The sequence below is a fragment of the Cottoperca gobio genome, chromosome 15, assembly GCF_900634415.1.
Source record: "Cottoperca gobio chromosome 15, fCotGob3.1, whole genome shotgun sequence".
Lineage (NCBI taxonomy): Eukaryota > Metazoa > Chordata > Actinopteri > Perciformes > Bovichtidae > Cottoperca > Cottoperca gobio.
The window spans coordinates 10,515,962-10,540,762 of record NC_041369.1 but is presented as its reverse complement, the minus strand read 5'-3'; the positions used below and the strand labels follow the sequence as shown (position 1 = coordinate 10,540,762).

Genomic DNA, 24,801 nt, shown 5'->3' with positions numbered 1-24,801 from the left:
CGAGAAATGGATTTTCCCTTTTTAAATCGGTTCTTTCCTTCATTTCGAGTAATGGGAAATTACTCTTTATAGGCCGTTAGTTTGGCTCACTGTAAAACCGCCCCTCACTACAGCCTTGTCCAAATCAGCTACATCACAGCCCTACTTAGCTAAACTCTACTTCCCACACTCGCCCCCAGAAATGAAATCAATCACCTGAGGGTAAAACTTGACTTGTGTCAAGAAAGAAATGGTGTTTGCACAATTAATGGAAGGTCTAGAAATGGTGCAAAAAAATGCATGAGAAGTATAATGCATAGATCAGTATGTGCTATGTCATTCAGTGAATACACTTGTCATGTTTATCAGCATTCAATATGTACATTCAAATAAACTGGCAAAAGCCCAAAACAATGAAGATAGCACTGTATGCTTCCCTTGGCTCCTTTACTGCATTTCAGTCGTATAAGTCCGATATATTGAGTTATATAACAGACCTCTGCGGATAACACTGACATTTCAGTGATTTGTTCTGGGTTGGGTTTGAGGTTAATGTAATGGGCGATGGCTGTTCCCCGCCACGCGTCCAGATCAACTTATGTTTCTTTGTTGACTCTGTGGTTCTCTCTTCATGCCATCATAATCAAATCATCCTTAAAACCACCACCGTCATTACCTGTATTATCACCGCAGGCTTGTAATTCCAACCAAAAGTATCCAAAAAATCATATGTATCATGCATAACAAGTTACATCGGCAATCCATCTCAAATGTATTGTTTCTATGGTGATCAACCTCAGTGTTTGTTACACAGTATGAGGATCAAGAGCTCCCACACTTTTTGTGTCCTCTACCTGGAGTTACTCGTCTCTGCCAGCCTGTTGTTCATGATACCGAGGGCGCCAACCCCCCCGGAGAAACCATTATGACGTGAGCTACCACACACTGTCCTGGGATATCCATTTGCCGACTCAGACAGTTGCTTCTGCATGATGGCCAGCGACACCTTGTTAGAGGCTGCCAAGTCTTTCATTGAGATCATCTCCCCTGAGAGTCTGCGTCCCTCAGTATCACTATCACAAGGTCCATCTGAGTCGGGCGAATGGCCAGGACGACCCTGGCGGGCCTTGGAGCCCGGGCGGATGGCATTGCGTCTGCCCAGGAGGACGGTGGCCTTATTGCAGCGCTGGCAAAACAAGCAGCTCATTTTCTCCAGAATCCAGTTGAGCACCTGCTTGATGACAATAGAGATGACATTGAAGAGCGAGTAGATGCAGCACACACCCATTAGCATGAAGAAGAAGTTGGCCACCCTGTAGAGGCTTTGGTATTCGTAAGCCGCGCTCTGGCTGCTGACGAAATCCCCAAATCCGATGGTGCTGAAGGTGACAAAGCAGAAGTAGAGTGAGTCTAAGTAAACCCAGCCCTCCACAGGGGTGTACATGGCTGACGCACAGCAGGAGATAGTGATGGCTGACAGGCCGAGAATCAGCATCACGTGGTACACGGAGGGCTTCCAGCCGGGGAGGGAGTACGCTGAGAAGTCATGGCGAATGCCTGGCGGGAGTAGACCACTGTTCCTGATTCGACGCTCCCTCACAGCTTTCATCACCACGGCCAGCAGTGTGATGATGCGCTCCAGGAAGAGGTTAAAGAAGAGGATGGTGGCAGCACAGCCCAGAAGCCCATAAAAGATCAGGAACACCTTGCCTGCAACTGTTACAGGCGTTGTCATCCCAAAGCCTGCAGAGACAGAAGAGATATGTCAGTTAGTGCCCTAACTGAGACCAAAAACACATTTCTCCTACAACATTACTTCAGATTCCTCAAAAGAAATGATGTCTCTGATTCTGAGACACGGGAAGCGATGCTTGAAAGAAAAACAACCCCAAATCTAAATGGTTTTTAAATGAAGCTTGAATCATATTTTGTGCCAAGCCGTGTAAAAGAGGTGCACACAAGGAATGAGCAGAAAACAGATAATGACTTGTGGTGATGCCTATACAAGACTTTAAGCTTTCTGTGGAAGATGAGTCTACATGAAGTCATAGTATTGCAAAGAGAGGATGATAAAAAAGGGACTATGGGAAAATTAGAAAAACAATGTTTAACATTGAAAATAAAGATGTGAAGAGAGAATAAGCAAAGAAATAACAAACTGGGCACAAATCTGAAACCAGCATTACATTTATTAGCGGTATATGATGTGCTTTTTAAGCATCTGTGGAAGGATCTCTATGTAAACCTTAGATGATTGAAAAGATCGTCCGATGACAATCTAACACGCTAACCTTTACTGAATGCACACATTTGAATGTATCCAATGTTATCATCATTTATTCAGGAAGTGTAAATAAGACATAAGGTAAGATCATATTTTTGTATATTTGTATATTTTTATTTCGCCTTGTAAATATTTGTACAGGGTGTGTTTACATGAAGTATTTACTGTACTAGTTTTGCTGTTGGTGGAGCGGTAAAAATAAGGACATAGGGGTTATATTGAGGAGAGGAGGATGCCAGGAATAAGCTTAGGTGAGCTTTCTGAATATTTATTTCTCTCGACTGTGTGGTTTGGCTTCCTGCTGTCTTCTGATTTCTCAGTCAATTAGACTGAGTGTTCCAGCTGAGGACGGGGTTATGAGTGTAGAGGATGTTTATGAATTCTGCTGCATGTTGAAGGAGCACTTCTAAATCTCGAGGGGCGTCACAGGTGCAGCCTTGACTTTGCAGCTACAGTTCGGCTCTGATATAAGCTGATATTATTAGATGATGAGTGTCTTGGTATTTGTGCACATTATTGTTTCCTATAAGATCAAATCCTGGTATTCATTCTTTCAACTCCATAACGGCAAGAAGGCTGGCACTTTCACTGAAGAGGAAGTGTAAAAATAAATAAGAAAATATATTTTATATATATATATTTTAATATTTGATGGAAAGAAAATTCACATGTGTTATTTACAGAAGTGATTCCCAACCTTGTGGCACCGTAAAATAATGTCTACTTTCCCTCATTACAGTTTATGGCCATAATGTGAACATTTGCTGTGAGCAGCACAAACAAAGAGTTACTTTTTTTTTTTAGATGCCTGAATATGTGAAATCAATTAGTTGTATTCATCCTGAAGAGAACATGAATCTCTCCACCAAATTTCATGACAATCCATCCAATACGTGTTGAGACATTTTATTGAAAACAGCAAACGTAAATGTCACGTTGTCGCTCGAGGAAAAGTCAGGGGATCTTCTTCTGGGGACAATAGATGTCCTTACAAACCATCTAATGGTTGAGATATTTCAGTGTGGACCAGAAGACTGGATCAGCCGACAAACCATCTATCGCCATCTCTAGAGCCACGCTAAAAGGCACACAGTACAGTTCACAAAGAAATGTGTGCAACATAAATATTACTATTCTCTGTTGTACCTTTCATAATCTTGTGACCCTTCAGATTTCTCCTGGGAACCATTTGTGGGGTCCAACTCCAGGTTGGGAATCATTGTTTTTATCAGTATAAAATATATATATATATATATCAAGCGTCTTTGAGTTTCTAGAAAAGCGCTATACGCTATATTATTATTATTATTATTATTATTATTATTATTATTATTATTATTATTATTATTATTATATATTCTAAAACATCTAAAATGTAAAAAACAGGACCTGTTACATCTAATTCTTCACGGGTAACTACTGATGGTTGATGCTTTTTTTTCTTGTGCAAATGATCTTCTCTTACTTGTATGTATACATACATATATATATATATATATATATACAGTTTATATATTTATATGGTTATTTGTGTACACACACACAGCACTCATGCTTCTCAGGGCCAATGCGAGCACACACACTTGAATGCACACACACAGTGTCATTCTCCTTATCCACAGAACAGCAGATGGTATATTTGTCAACAAATAAAATCGTGCTGAAAGATCAACCAGTTCACTTCCAGGCCAAGGTTAATTGATTTTTCCATCATGGCCATCCTCCATTTCTGTCTTCTCGGAGCATTAGAGATGCACTTTTCCCCCATTTTTTACCAACCCGTCTATAACCATCTCTGTCAGGTAATAAATGACATCAATATCTGGACAATACTTCCTTTATGATACCGAAAATTGCTTTTTTGACCTTATCTCTCGGCCTGAAAACCACTCTCCTGTGGGTTTTCTGTTGACACGCCGGGTCATTTAGATCAACACTGATTGATACAGATTGTTTTAGATAGACAAGAGGGAATATAGCCCCCTACATGTTCACACATGTACGCACACCTTGTGGCCTTACACACACAGAGATAGACTCGTGCAGCCAGACATTGAAGTATCTGGTTTTGTAGTGACAAAGTTCAGTAACAGACAGTTAGGGACAGCTGGGTGACGGGAGGGTAAGAGGCCCAATAAAGCCCATCAGTGAAATCGTATTTCAGTGTTTCATGGTTAATTAATTTGCAGGCAAAGTCTTTTAAACCAACTGAATGATAGGAAAAACAGATTACATCTTCTGAGCGCACACAGAGACTGTCTTCCGCACCGTCTCTCATTACCAAGTAAATTACCTAAGAGAGGAAAAGACACCAGACATCGATTCAGTGTAGCATTGCAGAGCCATTACTCCAGACTACTATGTCAAGAAGCATTAGGGAAAAACAGAACAATAATAGAAAGTGAAGAAGAGGCAAGCTAAAATCCAAACCCTGTGTGAATTTACTCACAAAGACTAAAACTGCACACCAATGATCCTGCTGCTGACCTCAGTGAACATTTCAATCTTTCCACTGTGTCCGAGCCAAGATGAGTCATTTAATGCAGCAGAACTTGATAAGGCAGGAAATCGTATGGGTGCTAATCCAATTAAATCAGAGCCCTGGGAGAATATTTATTCATTAACATTAAATAAAGTATGCTCAACTCCACATAGAAGATGATGTTATGCTCTAATGGCTAATGATGCTCGCACACATAATCACACACTAGAGCTTCAACCAGAAGGAACGTGATGGAAAAGGGAGCCATTAGTATCTATTAATTACCACTTGACAGTTTTAAGAGGAGAAGAAGAAGAAGATGAAGAAGATAAAGAAGAAGAAGATAAAGAAGAAGATGCTGTAATGGTTATCTGTAGAGAGATTAAATGGGGTGGGGAGGTGTATGATGAAAATCGATTATCGCTGAACTGTCGGGATTTCAGGGTTAAGGGCAGCTTTCATCACCTGCGGTCAAGTTTAAATCACATACACTCAGTTAGACTGAGCAGCTCTCATTACAGTTCAATAGGCAAATTACAATGGCCCATTAAGTTGTATAGTCGAGTCGGGACCTAAACAAATAGCACAAATTACTGTGTTGGTAGTAGAAGTATTGATGGACTCTGAATCTTATTTGCTACTCGCCTCTGAACAGTAATCAATTATCAGATTTTACAGCAAAGAGTGAAGGAGAGCTGTAGAAAATCTACAACACTCAGCAGATATTTCATTATCCGAAGAGTCTGCAGAGCAAATGAGTTCACAGCAGCTTTTAAATCTAAACCTATAAAGTGCACCAACTGTCCTCGGCTGGCAGAGTGACATATCCGCTGGCAAGATATATTGAATTGTGCTATTTTATAGCAGAAGGCTATGTGTATGAAAACAGTAGGGCAGTAGAAAATACTTACCATTAAGCATATAAACATCACAATTGAGTTATAGTGCCATTTTCGTATATGTGGAAATATACAAGGGAGTTTTTTTTCAACAAATCCCATGAAGACAGACATTTCCCTGAGGAGTTGGTGGAGACCAAAAACAAAAAAAGAGCTAAAAGAGATTTAATATTGGTCTTACGTTCTTCCAAGAGGCCAGAGACACGGCTCCAATTCAATTATAATGTTGGTCTGTGTCTGCTGGATGTAAAAATAAGCAACAGTTTGCTAGTTATTTCGCCACGTCAACGAAAACAAGTGAAAATATATCAGTGTAGTGTTTAAAGTTCGCTTCAGCTGCCTCCAAGTGGCCAAAATAAATATTTGTCGCAAATATATAGTTTGATCTTTTAAAAAAATAATTCCCAAAAACAATGCAGGCAATACTTTTATCTTATTAAAGTAGGATCGATGTATTGTTGGTTTTAGTTTTCACATGGGATTTGTTGACATTAAAAAAGAATCATTTCTGAAAGGAAACATTTGTGAACCGTCCAACTGGCAAATAAGATCCATTATTTCATTGTGAATTTAAAAGACAATTTTGATGAAAGAATTCATTTTGGATTTGTTGCTGTTTAAAGCTTGGAGCTGGTGTCATTGCCAAATTGACAACTTTTAACGAAGTATCCTGAAAAAGCCATATTGATTATTTTTCCTGGAAAAAATCCTCACCAGGCCATCTAAAGCAGACTACATTTCCATCTCATGTTTGTCTAGTTTGCTTTTAGTGTAAGTGAGTTCAGCTGATAATTGGGGACAGTCCGAACTAATCTGCAAAACTATTAAAGAAGAACACAATACAGGAGAGCTCATATGGGCTAAAGCTCCTAATGGATATGAGAATAAAGGGCAACTAAAAGCACTCTGTCATGTTTCCGTCTTTGAATGAAGGACATGTGCTGTCCATTCACCTGTCTCTCAGAATTGAATCTGGAGGTCACTGCATGTCATTGAGGATCCCATCCCCCCACACAATTCCCAGACGGCCTGAAAACGGACTCAATGATTCATTATGTGATTGTTTTGCAAACCGACAATCAAATCTCTGCCTCCTATGACCCCCATGTTCCCAATTAATGAGCTCCCAAACAAACCTACTGCGTCCCACTAGTGGGAATACTCTTAAATTGGCCTGATAGGTGCGGCAGCAGAAAACGCCACATCCCTTTGATGACTGTGTTTCTGTGACGAACAAGAAATGATTTCTCATGGGGTTGCGTGGCGAGGGTCTGCAGAGAGGACAGAGGGCTGAGGAAGCAGCAACATGGCCAGACCTGACACATCATCACCACACCATCTGCTGAGGAGCTGCCAGGATTACTGGCAGACTGGATAATAATAGAAACATTCACAATATGCTGCCAGTTTAACAAACAAAAGATGGTAGAATAGGTCACATACATCATTGAGATGTGGCTATGTTGTGTCACTGCATGCACAAGTAAAGAGGAGACACCAAGTGAATAGGTTCAAAATCTTAACTAATAGATATGATCTTGAAAATTCCCAAGTTGATTACTTATATTAAGAGAAATCATTTTTGTATTTCAAGTTTTCTTAAATTGTATGTTTAAATATGCAAATGAGGCATTATTAAAGCCAGGTTCCAAATTCTTGTTTCATTTTGTTGACATATAATAGGTTCACAGTGGGGAATTTGGATATCTCTTTGTATCATGCCATAAAATAGATAATACTGTCCACAGCCATGTACAAAAAATACACATGTGAATAGGGTACAAAATTTAACTAATAGATATCACCATGAAACTTCCCCAGTTGATTACTTACATAGAGATTGTATTTTAGGTTTTCTCAAATGATATGTTTTAAAATGCAAAAGGCATTATCTAATGCCAACTTTTGGTGAATTTAGAAGAAATCTAAAGACACAAATAGACAAAGTGTCATAAAATAAACACCTAAAAGTGCATATATATGTTTTCTTCTTCTTCGTCTAAAAGAAGACATTTTATGGAAGCTAAATAGCCCAAACTTTCAAAAAATTAATCAGTGCATGTTGTTGCCTGTAGTGTCTCACAAAGGCCTTAGTAATATTAATAAACCACAAAAAGCCTGCACATACAACAATATATCTTCGGGGCCCTGAAGCAAAAACAATGTGTCTTTGAATTTCACACCCAGCTCCCCCAAACACAATATAAGGCGACACACTAATGGTTTCTGTTCTGCATGTCAAAGAATTGATAATGAGTGTTTTGTGTTACACACGGCTGTGTAGGATTTAGAAACAATGAACTGAGGTGACATGTAAGTAACAGTCATTAAAGTGAGTCTATATATATAAATGACAAGAGTTACATCTACACACTGTTAGAAGTAAATAGAGCAACACAAACATGTTAAGTAAAGCACAACATAAAAGACCTTCTTTTTCTGATTGTGCGATTGGCTTTGCTCCGCCATAACTGAATCGAGTCTGTGTTTTAAATTGTATCTCTGTACTTAATTCCCTGGCAACGAAAGCCAGGAGGATTGATGACTCCGCTGCTGTCTGTATCGATTTATTGCATTGTCTTTGGATCCGCGCCAACACTTATTATTTTTTTCTTCATTTTTCGATCTGTTTTTTATCTTCGCAGAATTTTAAAAGAACTGAAAAGACTTGCACAGTCCACTATTATGCAGTTCTACAAACAGGGGACTCAGGGCTTCAATAAGCAAAATTAAAATTAAGATTCATGGGACTTCCTTGTCCATCTGCACACAGTAACACAGAGTGTGTCCTTTCATGTGACTGAGGAGTCATTCTCTCATCAGATTAATAGCTTCTCCCTGAGTGATCTAAAGGCTGAATGTCCTTGTGTTTGGTATTATCTTACAGAGTCAATGTTTGAGTAAAAGCTTAGCTACATAAAGCCCTCTTGTATCATTTCCAAAAGTAAACACACCTGTCCAGGTGGAGCTTTTGAAACACTATCATCCTCAGATCTGCATAATAAGCCTCCATGTTCAGCATAATAGATTATACAGATGTGGTGCTCATACAGTATCATGGTAACGCGACATTAAACGTACTTTATGTCTTCAAATGTTTTGCCATCACAGTAAAACAGTGCAATCAGATGCCAGCATGAAATGATTGCTTGAGGTTCAGCAGATATTCAATGTAATGGCTTTCCATTACTGATTGTGAGAGCACAAGTCCCTGAAGTTTGAGGCTGAGCAAAAACCTGATCCCTGACAGGGACTGCTAAGTTAGTGACAGCTGCAGTAATGATCCTGGGTCATACATAGACACACCATATCAAGCTGCCTCAGAGAAATGAGGAGACAATGCTCTGTTGATCACAATTAAGTTAAGTTTCACTGAATGTGTCCACTAAGAGTCTGAGTCTGTGCCAGAGGCTGCCAGCCTGGAGGTAGTTGAATCACTTGTGAACGCTGGCATGAGGACAAAATATATGCAATTCAACACTTTCAGCTGTGATCCTGGTGATTTCTAGGAATAATAGCTATTTCATAATAAAAATGTGTGCCAAATAAATGTGTCTAAGTGGCAAATAATAGTCAGAGTGTCAGAGAAGTAGGTCTGTTACTTGAATGATGTAAATTCTTGTGCTGGCCGGAGTCCAGCTGATCTGCACAGCGGCCCTGAGAATCTCATGGTTGTGCTGAAATAAAGGAAAAGATGGAGAATGCTGTTTTCTAATCCAAACAGATTGGTGTATGAAAAATTGAACACAATTGGCCAGTACTGCATCTACTTTCCACTTTTCAACAAGCTCTAGTGTTTTAAATGCCTGCCATTTCTCACAAAGACAGATGTGTAAGATGCACTGACTCCACTAACATGCCGCCCATTTTTTCTTAAACTCCACTCTGTCATTTTTATCATCTCGTAGTCTAATAATGATCAAGCATTTTATTAATACAAGGTCATGCCCAGGAGAAGTAATTTGTATCTCATAAATTATGCTGTCAAAGTTCTGACTGAGGCTGAAAGGAAAGCGACTTTCAGATAAATTGAGAGAGGATGTTGATTCTCAAATGTGAAATGTAATTATTTTGCAATGAGCACTATTGCAGCATGTTGTTTGCATCCAGGCAGTTGAAAGATACAATAGTGCAGCATGTCCTCCTGTGTGTGTCGCTCTCACAAAGACACAAATGAATGGCTGCTAAATCACGCTGTTTGCCAACTTGCTGTTATCTTATTAACATTGGTTTATTCACATGTCCCCATGTTGCAGATAAATGTTCTGCATGGTGCACAAGTGAAATCTGCTATGCAGGCTTTCTGCAACATGGCAACACTTTTTTTTATTGGGATTATACTGCGTCAAAGGTTTCCGACCAATCCCAAAGTTTCTAGAGAGAGACTTTGCTGCCTATGGGGAAAGTTTAAACTCTCAGAGCTGCGAGTCAGCATTGACGTCAGCACCCGTGCAAATTGGGTTGTCAGAGAAACTGATGATAATCAAAGTAGAATATCATTTTAAAATGACTGTCGAAATTAGCTCTGATAGGAAGCAGGTCAGAGGACTGCAGAGTGCAAAGAGTTTATTCTCCCTTTGCCTTGGCCGGTGCAAAGAGCAGAATCAGTGAAATGCTAATCAGTTGGAGGAGGAGGAGGAGGAGGAGGAGGAGGAGGAGGAGGAAGCCCAGCAAATCTGCTGTGTCCTCTAAAATGATCTTGGTATCACTTGGCCATGATGACTTGAGTCTATGAGTTACTGTACGCAGGCGAATGCTCGCCTAGGCAAGTCAGGGCAGATTTATGACCCGCTGTGACGGAGCACAGAGATGTGTACAGCCATCCTGTACAGCAGCAGTTAAGTAAGATGCGTTTTATTGAAGACAGGTTTTTCCTACACACACACACACACACACACACACACACACACACACACACACACACACACACACACACACACACACACACACACACACACACACACACACACACACACACACACACACAGAGGGGGAACTGGGAGAGGGGCAGAAATGATGGTATAGGGTTTTTCAAGTAGCTTTGTGTTATATGGAAAATATTTTCTCTGATTTTGAAGTCAATTGATTTAAATGTTTGAATGTCAATTAGGATTAGGCACAACAACAAAAAATAAGAGGAGGAAGATTTTTTCTAAATTGTGCAATTCGAGAATAAAGTCAAAATGTGCAGTGTATGCATTAATGCTAGTCGTTTGATTTATTCTCAAAAGTTTGACGTTATTGGCCCTGATACTCCTCTGTATGAAGTCATGTGCTGCATGTTGTTTTTCCACCACTTTGGTCCACTTGGATTTCTCAAAAACAATTGGGTCATGAAATTCTGTGCAGAAACTCGTAGTTCCTAGATGACGTATCCTAATTAATTATAAAAACTGCTGCCTGTTGCGGCTAAAAACAAGGTTAGTGAGAACCAGTGAGCAAAAAAATAGGCTGTGGGCCGTAAACCTAAACAATAATCCTCTTTTACAATCTAAAAAATAAAATATTGGTGCATCTTTATGGCAGACATGAGGTAAATTGCACAGCAACTCGATAAGACACAATTAGAAGACTCGATTAGTCTTCTGGAACGTTGCAGCACTGGTGCAATTGTTTTTGTGCTGAGGGGCTGGACTGCTCACAACCTAAAGAGACCCTCAGTGCCTTTCATGTGACTGGAGCCCTCTGTTTTCCATTTTTAACAGTGACATTTCCTCTGAGTCTGTGATTTCACAGAGCAGCGCAGAGATCTAAAGAGGAAGAGAGGGAAAAGGCCAGCAGCAGAGCCGAGGTAAAGAATACAGACTTCAAATGGTTCTGTAAAATGAACTGTAAAGTGATCTTCATGTCATTATGTAATGTACTGCTTGTGTAATATGTGCACACTCTGTTTTGTAACATAATTGCAATGTTGTCCCACAGACACACACTGTATAAAGATCAAAATGATTGAATGAATGAATCCAAATAAGTGAGTGCACTGTGGTAATGAACAGAAGAGCAAAGTAGTTAGATTTGTGATCGATGTTAGACAGGAGTTAACGCTGTCTGTGACGGTGCCGGAGCGAGAGACAGACGGCAAGAACAAACATCGCTGTGCATCGATGAATCTACGTTCACAGATTTCAAACCTTTCCCACCCACCTCATGTACGCACACTCACAACATACACCAGCAGTAACAACAACACAGATGGTTTTGTCCCAGCGAGGCAGCTCCGAGCGGTTTATCTAAATATGAACACGACATCAAAGCAAAAACACAGCCTGCCTTCAGGAATCCACAGAGTCTATTGGTGACATTTCAAATTGCCTAAATGCCAAACGCACGCTCTGCCAGTCCGAGCTGACATTGTCCTGTAACCTCAGAGACTCTTGAGTTACAGTACAGAGAACAAATTTAGTTTGCAGTTTCATCCCAGATACATGTGCACTGGTCAGTGTGTAATGGCCTCACAAGTGTTCCTCAATAAGACTCCAAATGAGCTCTTTTTAATTAGGAAGATAACACACACTAAACCACTAGGCAGGATAGTTTACTAACACTGAGGTGGAGGACAAGGGTAATTAATTTTCTAAATTTCTCCTCACATTCATGACATAACAAGCTCCTAGATTTCTTTAGTTACCAAAACAAAAAATATGTCTTGCTTCAGGAAATGAATATAATATCATACTTTGTTTGTGTGCAGCAAACCAATGCTTTTTACGCCGAGAGTACCAGATAATTATTTTGTAAGAACGAGAATACATAAGCTGACATTTCTGTGCCTCTCTAGCCTTCTGTAGTGGAGATCAGATTTATTGTTCATGAGCCAGACTCTGGAGTCTCTCTGCTCTACTTGTAACATTTTTAGTGAGACACTATATGGTGTCGAGGGTCACTGCGGGGTAACAGTGGCTCTGCCTGATGTGGGAGTTATATAATTACATCAAATTCTGCACAGAAACCTGATATCCTGATCACAGCTGGGGTAAATTCTGCAAAGTTATGCATTTTGGGATCGTGTCTTGGCATAAGCGCTTCAAACACAAAAGTGCTGTCTCTGCATTTCTAGCCCAGATTTGGCTAAATGTGAAGGAAAGTTACACTCTTGCACTATGTTCTGGGGTTAGAACAGAACATTGTATTAGCTTGATGAGGTCAAATGTAAAACTACCGACAGACTCACTCCTACAAGCTGAGTCCATTTCATAACTGACTCAACAAATCAGCTCCATGAAGTGTGCACACAACACCTGCACTAAGACCACTATCACAAGTTTATGATGTTAATAATGTGCATACTTGTCAGAGGCCATTTGGAGGCAGCAGGACAAGCTGTAAAGAAATATCACCATATAAAGTTGATATGGCTAAAGTATTAGCCAATATTTACAGATTTACAAATCAAGCACACACGGAGCAACATTAGTATTTATTCAGAATGAGCTCAATATTGTGTTGATGACGTATGTGATGACGTTCGAAGCGGGTTTGGCGTGCGATTCGAAATATAAGGGGGAGCGAACCGCAATTGAGCCCCTTCATAATCAACACTTTGTATAACCGCGAATGTGTGGGTTGTTGTTGTCGTAGTATGCATTGTTGCTGTTGAGTTGTTGGTATTGCGTTTGTATTGGATCATTATGGAGCCAGCCAACTAGCGAAACAATTGTTATGCACGCCAGCATATCATCTTCCTTGTGAGCAAGTAAAGATACCAAATCTAAATCTGTTGAAAAGATCATGTACATCCAACGTGTACATCCTTGGTGGCGCAGCTCGTAGAGCAGGCGACCCACATTCAAATGCTTGCCGCAGCGGCCCGGGGTCCGAAACAGACCTGCTGCTATTTGCTGCGTGTCTCTCTGTCCAATCTTAAACTGCACTATTTAAGGCGTAAAAAGCCCACATTTTTTTCGAGGCACTCTCTTCTTCTTCGTAATAACATCAATCATTATATTCAGTCTTATATGTGTGCGTCAAAGAATCTTCAGGGCAAAGATACTTTAAATCCACTGCAGCCTTGCACTTCGCCGGTTTTACATCTATTGTCCACTTGATGGCGCAGTAGAGCAAATGAAGCACCATGAAGCTTCAGCCCATGAGCGAACCAATTGAATGGAAAGCTTCAATGCTTCATGAAGCTTCATCTCGCCATCACTAGTCTCCACTAACTCTTGAGGGAAATATAAAGATCTTTAACTGCTTAATGCTCCAGCTACTCGCTAACTTTGTGTGCCGGTAGTGTACAGTTTAGCTGAAAACAGCTCCCTGTTGTTTCAGAAAATAACGCAGATTCGACCAGTGACAGTGAACCAAAGTAAAGGTGTGAGCTGTAAAACCAAAACATGAATGAGCTAGCTGAAAGATGCTACGACACTCGACTCAACACGAGTTGAGGGGGAACTGCAGATTTTGGTGATAGCTCTCTGTGGGTTAGTCCCCATGAGTGACTCCTTTCACACGACCCAGTCATTTGATCCATATAGAAATATTTATTAGTGCAGATTTAAGATGAAATCTAATGTGAAACTAAAAACTGCAACCTAGAAAATTGCTTTAAAGGTGCAGTGTGAAGGATTTAGTGTCATCTAGTGGTGAAATTGCAGATTGCAACCAAATTACCCCTCCGCACCTCCCCCCCCTTTCCATGCACGTTGGAGAACCTACAGTGGCTAACATAAAAACACAAAGTGCCCACTCTAGAGCCAGTAGGTGTGTTTCCATCCACCACTGAAAAAGCACATACAAAAATATTTTACATTTAAAACAACCTTGAAATATTGCAAAAAAGATAAATAAAATAGCGACAGATTAAAAGAGTCTCCTCATCACACCACACAGATGAGAGGTAACCTTCTTCACATTAATACATGAAACACAATGTCATATTTCTATATTGTTTTTCACTGTTTGATGTTCAACTGGCGCTCTTTATTACATCATCTTGTTGTGCCCTCTTCTTCTGCAATGATATAATGGTTTTCCGGCTGGACATATGGCGCGACATACTGCTTATCTCATTGAATAACTCCTAATAATCGCAAAACAGTAGTGGATGAAAATAATCACTCCTTCGCATTATCTTTTGTAGATTTTCTCAACATTTTGATAAAAATGGCAAAAAATCTGGATGGAAAACTAACTAATGTTGGTTTTTTCAAGGCTCTGTGGAAGAGGACCTGCTTCCTATGTAGATATTAAGGGCTCGTTCTCTGGTGACGAAAAAACTATTCTTATTTTCAAGTGATTATACACTAATGAAAACATAGTTATACATATATTTAATTTCTGCCAATACATCCTCCTAAATCCTGGTCCACACTGGTCATTATATTCATAAATCCTCAAATTAAAGCCATTAGCCTAATGAGGCCACTTTGATTAAAATATCAACCTGGTATCAGCAGTTTGACAGGGAAGAGACGGTGCCTGTCCCAGTGTATCCAGAGGCAGAGCGTCCTGTCATCATGCTGCAGCACAGCTGTGTACAGCCAGGCTCTAGCAGGATTTTCTCTTATCTTAACTCTGACATTTTCCCTCATTTTGCAAGTTGCAGACTGCATGGAGGTTAAATATGGCCTCATTTAAAGGACAAGCTGCATGAGGGTCTGTATTGTGCAGTTTGCTAAACTGTACTATTCGCTTTCTCTGCCTTTGTGACTTCTCTGAGTGGGTGGATATGAGTGTGATGGAGCTAGAAGCTGCAGTGGCTGCCAGGGGCAGAGAGAAGCAGGACAGAGTTTATCCCCAGGAATAAATAGCCCTGAATATTATAACTGCAGAACAACTAACTTGCTTGTCCCACTCAATCCCAACAAGTTAAAAGTCTCAGATCAGGCAGCCATCACGAAGTACACTTGATTCTCAGACAAGTATTCTCCATGTGAGCACTTCAAATTTGACAAAGTGTTTCTCCAAAATGTCATCATAAGAACTTACAAGAAGACCTACTGGCCCACAAACGGCTACAGATGGCTGTCCTAATTGGCAAATATCAATCAGCCCTGAGGGTTAAAAATAGTTTTTCCTATTAATAGAAATTCTGTTTACAGAGCAGACTCTTGTGCCCTCTTTAATGAGAATGCAAACAGTGAAACTGCATCTGAAAATGTAGGGCAGGACAACAACACCAAGAGTTAGATGCTGACAAAAACAAACTCTTTATTCCAACACTTCAACAAGATGAGAGTCAACAGCCATGCTAGTAGCTGTGTGAGGCTGTACTTTGAGCTGGATGCTACGTAAACATGCTAACATGAAACTTTGATGTTTATCCATTGATATCTAGGGACTGGACTCATAGGTGGCACCCACTCACTTGAGAATTGATTGCTAAGCACGAAAGCCAAAAATGCTTTTTTGAGCTTCCGGGGTTGCTTCTACGTTTTGCGGCCGACTGCACATGTGCAATAAAAATAGCTTTTCTAGGCTCAAGGAACATTTTACAAATACAAAGAGTAGTAAAAGACCTGGTTTGCAGTTTGATGTGTTTGCAATTGTTTATTTGATGCCGTTATCTTGAGCTTTGTTATCTCACGATAATAATATAATCAATCTGTTATCACAAACAAAAACAAAAGGTTGTTTCCTCTTATTACATATAATGTTTATCAGAGATCAGGAGTGCCATGCCAACATGCATGAATAGATCAGATCAGTCCTCGTCATTTAAGGATAAACAAAATAATTAACTTGTGATCTTGAGATGACGGCATTAAAAAAACAATTTCAAACACAGCATGTTTACTTGGTCACTGTCTTAGTTTAGAATATTAGCATGGAAATATTTGCACTAAATACAAAGTATAGCTGAGGCTGATGGGAATGTCATTAGCTTTGCGGCTTTTTGGTCTGAATTCAAAGTATTGGACAAAGAAAGTTTTTGTTTCAAATTGCATGGTAATCCATGTAATAGCTATCGGAACATTTCAAATGTCAACCAGCTGGTGGCGCTAGGGAACAAGTCAGAGGAAAGTCAGTATAATTCCTCCCCTGCGCACCATGGACACCTGTGCTAAATGTCACGGCAATACATGCAGTAGCTGTCGCGAAATTTCAGTCTAGACCAAACCAACAGACTGATATTGCCATAGAGCCACCCCACCAGCATAACTAAAAAGTTGAGATTGAAAATCAATCTGTGACCTCAGAAGAAGTATTTCTTACTTTGTTGTCAGCTGAGAAATTGTGATTTCTTTTAAGCCAACATGGACCAGAAGTCCTGAGAGTGCTCTGAAAAATGGAAATTGAAACATCTACAATTTAAGGAATCTGGGCAACTTCATTTGCTGGGGAAGATTTTGTGATATAATCGAAAGCTCCAGAACAGCTACTAGGTGGACCTTGTGAAGAGACTGTTTTTTTTGTCAAAAAAAAAGAATCTTAAGGTGTAAAGAATTATAAGACAAATATCATATTCTGTGCCTTTCTTTAGACCATACCTTCGGCAATATATTTTCCTGCAGCATTTCCTGAAATTGGAAAACAACACACTAAGTGCAGTACTAATTCAACTAATAGTTGCATCTGGCCAAAAGTCTTGGCAAACAAGCTCCTTAAGTGTCCCGGACTCCACTTTCATTCTTCAAAGCCATATTGTGGAGGCACAAGGGGAACAAAGTGTCATTGCTGATTTGAAGCCTCTGCCACAGCAGAGTCAGAGGCGGGAAGTGTTTAAAGTGTCTAGTGTGTGCAAGGGGGATGCCAGTCTGATAAAGAGTTGTGTGGGGAGGCCCCCAAATCCCTTTCATATCAGCAGCCCACAAGCATGCAGAAAGAGAAGCACACAAGCCGGAGGGATGGGGGCGGTGGAGATCAAAGCGAGATTAAAATCTAGACAGAAATCCATGCAAGCATATGTACAGCAAACAAAAACTGTAGAGAGACATCACCCTGTTTTCCCTTTCCTCCCCCAAGCAGCTGAGTCAGTTTATATGATCTCGCTTGTCTGGGGGAAGAATGTGCTGCATGACAACTAGAGTACAAAGGATTTCAACCTGTTATAGATAGGTGCACAAACACAGCTGCTGTGGTTCCCTATGACTGGGTGAGCTGAGTACACTGCCTGAGAGAGCTCTGCATTTGTGTATGAGAGCAGAAGGTGGAAGAGCCGGTGAAGCTCTTGTGACAGGTCCGCAGTAAATAAAGTTCTGACAGGTTTCCTGCTCATCCAATTCTCCCTGTGCAGCCATGCACAGCCATTAGTTTTCCTTATCGCTCTCCTTGCAATAGTTTTCAATTAATAGGAGGCAGCGGAGGTATCACAGTGTACGCCTACATGTGTGTGTGCGTTTGTGTGATGAAGGCAAGGTCAGAGATAGACAGCAGCTGTCAGCTCAACTGATACCTGGAGTGTCTTCATTTGCTGGTTCACCCGTTCACACTCGCTCACTCACTCACTCACTCACTCACTCGCTCACTCACTCACTCACTCACTCTTGCTCCTCTTTAGCGCTCAATGAGGAAGGGGCAGAGAAATAGTTGGGTGTTGTAGCCATCAGGCATGCAGTGCACCACTGTTGGCCCTCGGGGTGCCCTGCGAGGATCACTTGCTCTTTTCTGACCTATCACATGAGTAAATGTTAAATGAGGGGGAGCAGACGGGGCTTCTCATTGACATTCTTGTTGGTTTGAATAGAAATGTGGCAACATAAAAAAGAGACTGCACCCTTGGGTGCTGTCCTATAGCCAGGCATGAGTGTGCCGTTCCTGGCAGGCGAGTAAGATGTCGCCCCCGTTGTCAAAGTCCCTCACAGCCAAAATGTAACACATGACTGGAAAAAAACAAAAATGTTAATCTGTTATTCTGTGTGTAAGCCAGTGGAAAGAAAGCAGCCAGGGATGGCAGCTCTACTCCTTTTGATATGCAAACTGTCAGTAATTATAGGATTGTTCAACTAACAGAAGCCATATAAATAATAAAAACAAATCTCCAACTTATTTGTCTTGAATGGGGCTTTATCAGGGAATGAAGTCCCAATATGATCAGCTATTTAGACTCCCATACCTACTAAATAATTACTGTCTTAATTGCGTGAGCTCTATTTGTAAAGGCTTCATGCTGGTTTGGCTACATATGGTTTTATGGAACAATTCATGTTTTTCAACAAGTATTTAGAGGACACCAGGGATGCAACCAAATGAACGCAAAGGTCAGGGAAATCAGTGGCTGCTGAATTGATCACCCACCTATAGTCGACACCACAGTTCCAACAAAATAAAAAGCCCCTGTAAAATCCCATCGTGGCCTCAGAGCATCAGCCCGGATCCCGGCGGCGATGGCAGCCTCGTACTCCCGCAGGAAGGAGTTGAGCTCCTGCAGGCTAATGTTGAAGGTCTCACTGAAGTTGAGGAGCGTCCCGTGCCAGCGGCCGTGAGCCCGCAGCTCCGAGGGCCTCTCTATGGCCGAGAAGACAGCAGCGCCGCACAGCAGGTACAGTATGATGAGGACAGCGAGCAGCACAAAGCGGCCGTTGTCCTCGTTGAGGTGCAGGGAGCGGCAGCCCTGCAATCGCTGGCCAGACATCATCCAAATTTCAGCACCACGCGCGCGTCGGACAGCGACAAGCTCCACATCGGAGGCGGCATTCACTCGTCTGCAGGTGTCCTCTGGAAGTCACTGCCCTGCACTCTCGCTGCACTTCTATCGGCAACATTTCCTCTACTTAGCCCACCACGTTGTCCCATTGTAGTTGTGAAGGGATTTGTATATATAGCTGGAAGGCAGAACAACGCTCCACTTGTGGATGGAAGTCTGTAGATCCACGAAAGAGTTCATAAGAAAGCTGCCGGTACATTGTTTCATAATGGATACATGTTATCTTACTGTTGATGCGATGCAGCTGGTCGTGAAGTGGACTGCAGCTTAAATCCAACCGGGCGCGCTGAACGCTTGTTTGTGCAAATGCAAGCAGCAGCTAGTAGTAGTAGTATCCACTGGGTCCCCTGCACCAAAATGTTCCTTCACAAAACAGACCGCGATGAATTCTGCAAGTTACAGATTTATGTGCAGCAGGAAAAGCCCGTCCACGCTCTCCAATTAAATCATCTATCCTCAGGCTTGCGCGGTCTGGAGAAGTGTGAAGCTGCAGTGTTCATGTGGACGTTATAGTGACACATTGCATCCTATCAGCGCGTGGTGAGATCACTCTTCGCTACAAATCGGAGACTACAGCATGCCACCACTGTAGGAGAAGGAGAGCAGATTAAATGAGACGTTTAAGGTGTGCAATTGACTGAAGGAAACGAGTGTCTTCGCACGTCCTTATTGAGGTATTCCTCAAATAACAGAGGGTTTAATTGTCCACTGGAGTGCAGCCGTGTTGCCTTGTGCCATGCGCACTGAGGATACTCCACTCACTGGAAACTGTTACTCAGTTTCTGCAGCGTGGGCACAATTGCACAAAACAAAGGTACACTACTGAGCTAATATGCTTCGAAAAGTTTCTGAAATCTTCAACACTGAGCCAAGGAAAAATCCTCCATGCACAATCAGAAAAATATTAACAAGTAAAAGTACTCGTTATGCAGCAGAACGTCTCGATGGAATTATATCCTAATTGATTACATATTCACATTTTATTACAGATGCATAAACACGACAATACATCATATTTAGGGCTAATTTTGATTGATCTCATGATTAGTTTCCCAATGAATCAATGTATCGGTGTATTAAATGTCAGACAGTTGCAGGTGACCTACAATTAAAAAAAACGAAAGGTATTTATTTTACAGTATATAAAACTACGGAAAACAGCGAATCCTCACAGCTGAGAAGCTGGAAATAGATATTGCTGAGATGAAACAATGTCAATTAATTAATATTTGAAATAGTTGCAAATGTATTTTCATTCAATGACATTGAATCTGTTTTGCTCCAATCATATTTGACAGTGATCAAAACTGCAAAGTAAATATATATATATATATAAAAAAAAATATATATATATGTAAAATAAGTGGAGTAAAAATATATGACTAAGAAAGCAAAGAAACAATATTCCTCTCTGAAATGTATGTAGAAGTTGACCTAGAATTGTAACCAAAACCAATATTGTACTTAAGTACAGTCCTTGAGTAATTGTTCCTAATATTAACAATATACTAGAACATAATTTTATGTCATCAGCACTTACGTGTGTGTGGCTGTTACTTTGGATACAATAAGGAAATGGTTGGAGACAGACATGATCTCACCCTGCTGTCATTGTTTCACTTGATTTAAACGACCCACTCTGCATGCTTTTAAGACCCAACAGAGGACAGACCATGGTAGGAAGGAGATATTGACTGTTTCCAGGACTATTAGGGCATTGTTGAATGAATCGTGTGCCTTGTGTGCAATTACCTTTCAGGGGGAAAAAAACAACAATACCCTTTTGATTGTTGAACAAGTAATGGAGATTTTATAACAAATCAATGATGACCTGGAGCTGCTGATCCATGAAAATACCATTAAAACATCAACTGGTGCTTTAAAAAGACACACATTCAACCAAAGACAGGGCAGGGATTCTCTGTCACAAATAATCTCTCACTTTAGAGCTCAGAATAGGAAGTTTAGCTGATATAAAATATATTTTTAACACTATTCCACAAATGCCTGAACAAATGGGTCTCAAGAAGAGAAGATAATATGAGAGCCCAAAAGTGTGGTTTGAATCCACATTGTTGGGACAGGCAGCAGTTATTTTTTTTAATCAGAAGACAGTAATAGGGCTTGCACGAAGTGGCTGTATTGATTATGCTTTCCAATCTTAGCTAATTGGCTTACACACATGCAGAACAAGGACATGCTCAGCAGCAGATTCATCTCAGCTGCACACCGTCTGTCCTTGTCAATTCCAATTATTTCCTCAAAATGTAAGAAAGCACAGAACTGATATGTAATGGAAGAAAACATCAATGAAAAGTTGTGTCAGTGGCATTGACAGGAGCCCTATGCCTTTACTGAACTGTAGCTTGTGCTCTTTGTGTTTGAAATATGCGTATACACGGGACTCGCCGAATTACATAAGCAGAATCGGAGCAGCATGAGGGAAATACTGATCAGTGGAAATGAAGTACAATACAACATGTTCCCTTTTTCAGTCATTTATATTCTCCACCCACTAATTTCTTCTCAGGGTCATGGGGGGGGGGGGGGGGGGGGGCGGCAGATTATCCCAACATGCACTGGGTGGAAGGCAGGGAAGTCATTACAGGCTTTCAGACATACAGCTCAGATGCTCATTCAAACCTCCAGGCAGTTTAGAGACTTCAGTCCACCTGGCTGTGGGAGGAAACCAGCACAGCTGAAGCAGAAACTAATCCTGGTCCATTTGTTTTCAGGTAACAATATTATTAACCATTGAGACACTATGTCCAGTATTTTTTTTAAACGTGTATATCACAAGTAACTTTATTTAAACCTCACCTACTTTGCTTTTAAAAGGCAAAAAATACAATAATGTAGTTGTAAGTAAATATAAATCCTCATAGTAATCATCCATAACTCATTTATACTGTTCACCTATAATTTATGAAGTTTCAATGTTCGATTTCTGTAATCATATATAATGATATTTTAAATATAAAGCATGTATTAACTGTTAATACACATGTATACATCTTACACAGGTAAGGTTAAATGTCAATTCATCATACATGTTTGCAACTATGTTATATCATGATATGCAGCGTAACTCAAGTTATAATGACTCATAACCTATTTATCAACTGTTTATATATTGCTTATAAATGCTAGATATTGTAATAAAAATCAATTTAAAAAAGTGGCACCGCAGTAAAATGGTTTACCATTCTATAATTATCAATCTAATTAAGCCAAGATGTCAAAAAGGTTTTAAAAGTTGTAAAGTAAAGTATCGATGATTCTTTATAATAGAACTTCTAAAAGCAACACAATAAATAAGTACACAATAGGCAAAAAATGCAGAGAACTGTCCCGTTCTCTATTGTGTGTTGGGATGCTTTTGAGGCTAAGGTGAAAATGAGCGTTTGACTGTACAACAGCCACTGTGGCCACGAGTGACAAATGCAAGATAATTGTCCGTGTCAGAGTGTGGTGTAACAGTAGCACAAGGAGAGATGAGTCATACCGTTATAGCACTGACTCAGTAATGTTTGTTATACAGCAATATCTTACCTAAAGTTTGCTTACATTTGCTAGCATTAGCCATCATAAGCAACAGATTACACCAGATCAAGTGACTCGGTAGCAGGAAAAGTGTATTACATTAAGCATTAAATGTTTTATTGCTTATGGATTCCACTTTTTATTTGTCAGATTCTTACAAAGTTACATAGTTTAAATCCCAATGCAGCAGTCATGGTGCAGTAAAGGTTAAGTGTTAGATTGTAAAATCTCTCCATCTGTAGCTTGGCACAAACCTTAGCCAGCCAGTACAGGATCTCCAGAGGACATGTGGGCATGACAGAGGAGAGACAATCCTTCAGAGTGCAGCAACGAGGCCTCCTGCCGTGAATAAAGATGAGGACACAAGAGAGGACACACATCCGCCTACAGTGAGAAATGAAACGGCCGTTGAAGCAAACGAGGGATTTCCACTCACCCTGCTGAGCAAGAGCGGATACCAATGATTTAGAACATATGGTGAAATCAATCATTTTGTCATTTTAAAAAACTGTCGCCGCACGGCCCTTGAACGGGTAAATGTGGTCAGATGCATCCCACGAGTTCTGCTGTGTAAGGTTGACTTGAGGTGAAAAAACATGCATGTTAGTGTCGCAAGGAGTGAGAGTGTATTGATTTAGATCTGGCCAATTTGCCCAACACAGTCCCCTAAGATTTAAGAGGAACCCTTTCAGAAACCTCGTTTGTCATGAGGGCTTTAGAGTGATTGACTAGAAACCACTGCGTCTGCATTTGTGTCCATAAGCATTTTGTTTCAAAGAAATAATTCAAATCAAGTAAAGAAGTAAAACATCCAAGAAGGTAGAAATCCCTTACAAATCTTACAAAACATGCTGAAATCGAGTGATTTAAAACATGTACAAGTCAAAGCTACATGCAAAATTTGAGCTTTTGCCACTCTCCCATTATGAAGCAGAAGTTTTCTCTGTAAGTAAACTCCTGTTGTAATCTCTGAAATGAACAAGTCAATCAGTATGTTACTCCAACAACTTTAATCCACTTCTTTCGGGCGTGTGTGTGCGTGTATTTGCTTTAAATGAAAACCATTTCCCCACTCTTCCCACTGAGGAGGATTCACTATCAAGAATCCAATTACATTTACAGTCCAACAATAATAGTTGTCCCAGAAAATCCAGGAAGGTAGAGGTACAGGGAGATAGTTTTAAGGTGATTTTGTCACGGTGTGGTAAAGGTGAGGACCCAAAAGTAGAATGCAGGACGAGGGTTTAACAAAAAACTGAGCTTTATTAAAACAAAGCTGAATCTAGAATACAACAATACAACGTAACCAAAACACAAACCAATCCGGGGTAGAGCAGAACACACACGCAGAACACACACGCAGAACACACGCAGAACACACGCAGAACACACGCAGAACACACGCAGAACACACGCAGAACACACGCAGAACACACGCAGAACACACGCAGAACACACGCAGAACACACGCAGAACACACGCAGAACATCAATGACAATCCCACAAAACACACTGGGGCAGACAGGGCTAAATACACAGACACCAAACGAGGGAACAAGACACAGCTGGGGAGAAAGGCAGAAACACAAGGGCAGAGTAAATGGACACAGGAGGAACACATGAACAATCAGAGTAAAGACACAGACAGGAAGTACCACTAGACATATAACAAGGGGGAGTGAACACTTCAAAATAAAACAAGAAACAGTAGTGCAAGAACTGTGACAGATTTATTTACTTGTGAACAAGGAAAAAGATTCACTTGGCTACTCGGCTTCTTGGCAGTGGATTGAGGTGAACCCTGTCCGACAATATGTGATTTTCCACTCTACAGGTTTCCGGCTGCCCCTGTGTCTTTTTGAAAAGGTGAAGCTGTTTTGGTTGTAATACCTTAGTGTAAGGATTATCCATGTTTTTTGTTTTAAGAGGAATTACATCACATTAAATATGCTACAAAGTTTTGTTATCCTGTGGTAGGAGATGGGCGATTGCTTCACCTTTTATGTCCACGGCCATGTCATGGCCCCTT

The 24,801-nt window shown here is 40.6% G+C and overlaps 1 protein-coding gene across 1 annotated transcript; it reads right to left on the bottom strand.

Moving 5' to 3' along the window:
* Nucleotides 1-526: 526 nt before the first annotated feature.
* kcnk12 (potassium channel, subfamily K, member 12) lies at nucleotides 527-19,160 on the bottom strand. The gene is made up of 2 exons (XM_029450316.1): nucleotides 18,821-19,160; nucleotides 527-1,722 (listed from the first exon to the last, which is right to left on the bottom strand). Exons 1-2 carry the CDS (start codon nucleotides 19,158-19,160, stop codon nucleotides 830-832), a joined length of 1,233 nt encoding a protein of 410 aa, XP_029306176.1. The 3' UTR covers nucleotides 527-829.
* Between the last annotated feature and the right edge of the window lie 5,641 nt (nucleotides 19,161-24,801).

What these genes read in the sequence shown, in the direction of transcription:
- kcnk12 (XM_029450316.1), bottom strand. Translation starts at nt 19,160, where the DNA reads ATGATGTCTGGCCAGCGATTGCAGGGCTGCCGCTCCCTGCACCTCAAC. An exon ending in AACTGTGGTGTCGACTATAG is followed by an intron (nt 1,723 to 18,820) that starts GTGGGTGATCAA and finishes CTGTCTCTGCAG; the next exon opens with GCTTTGGGATGACAACGCCT.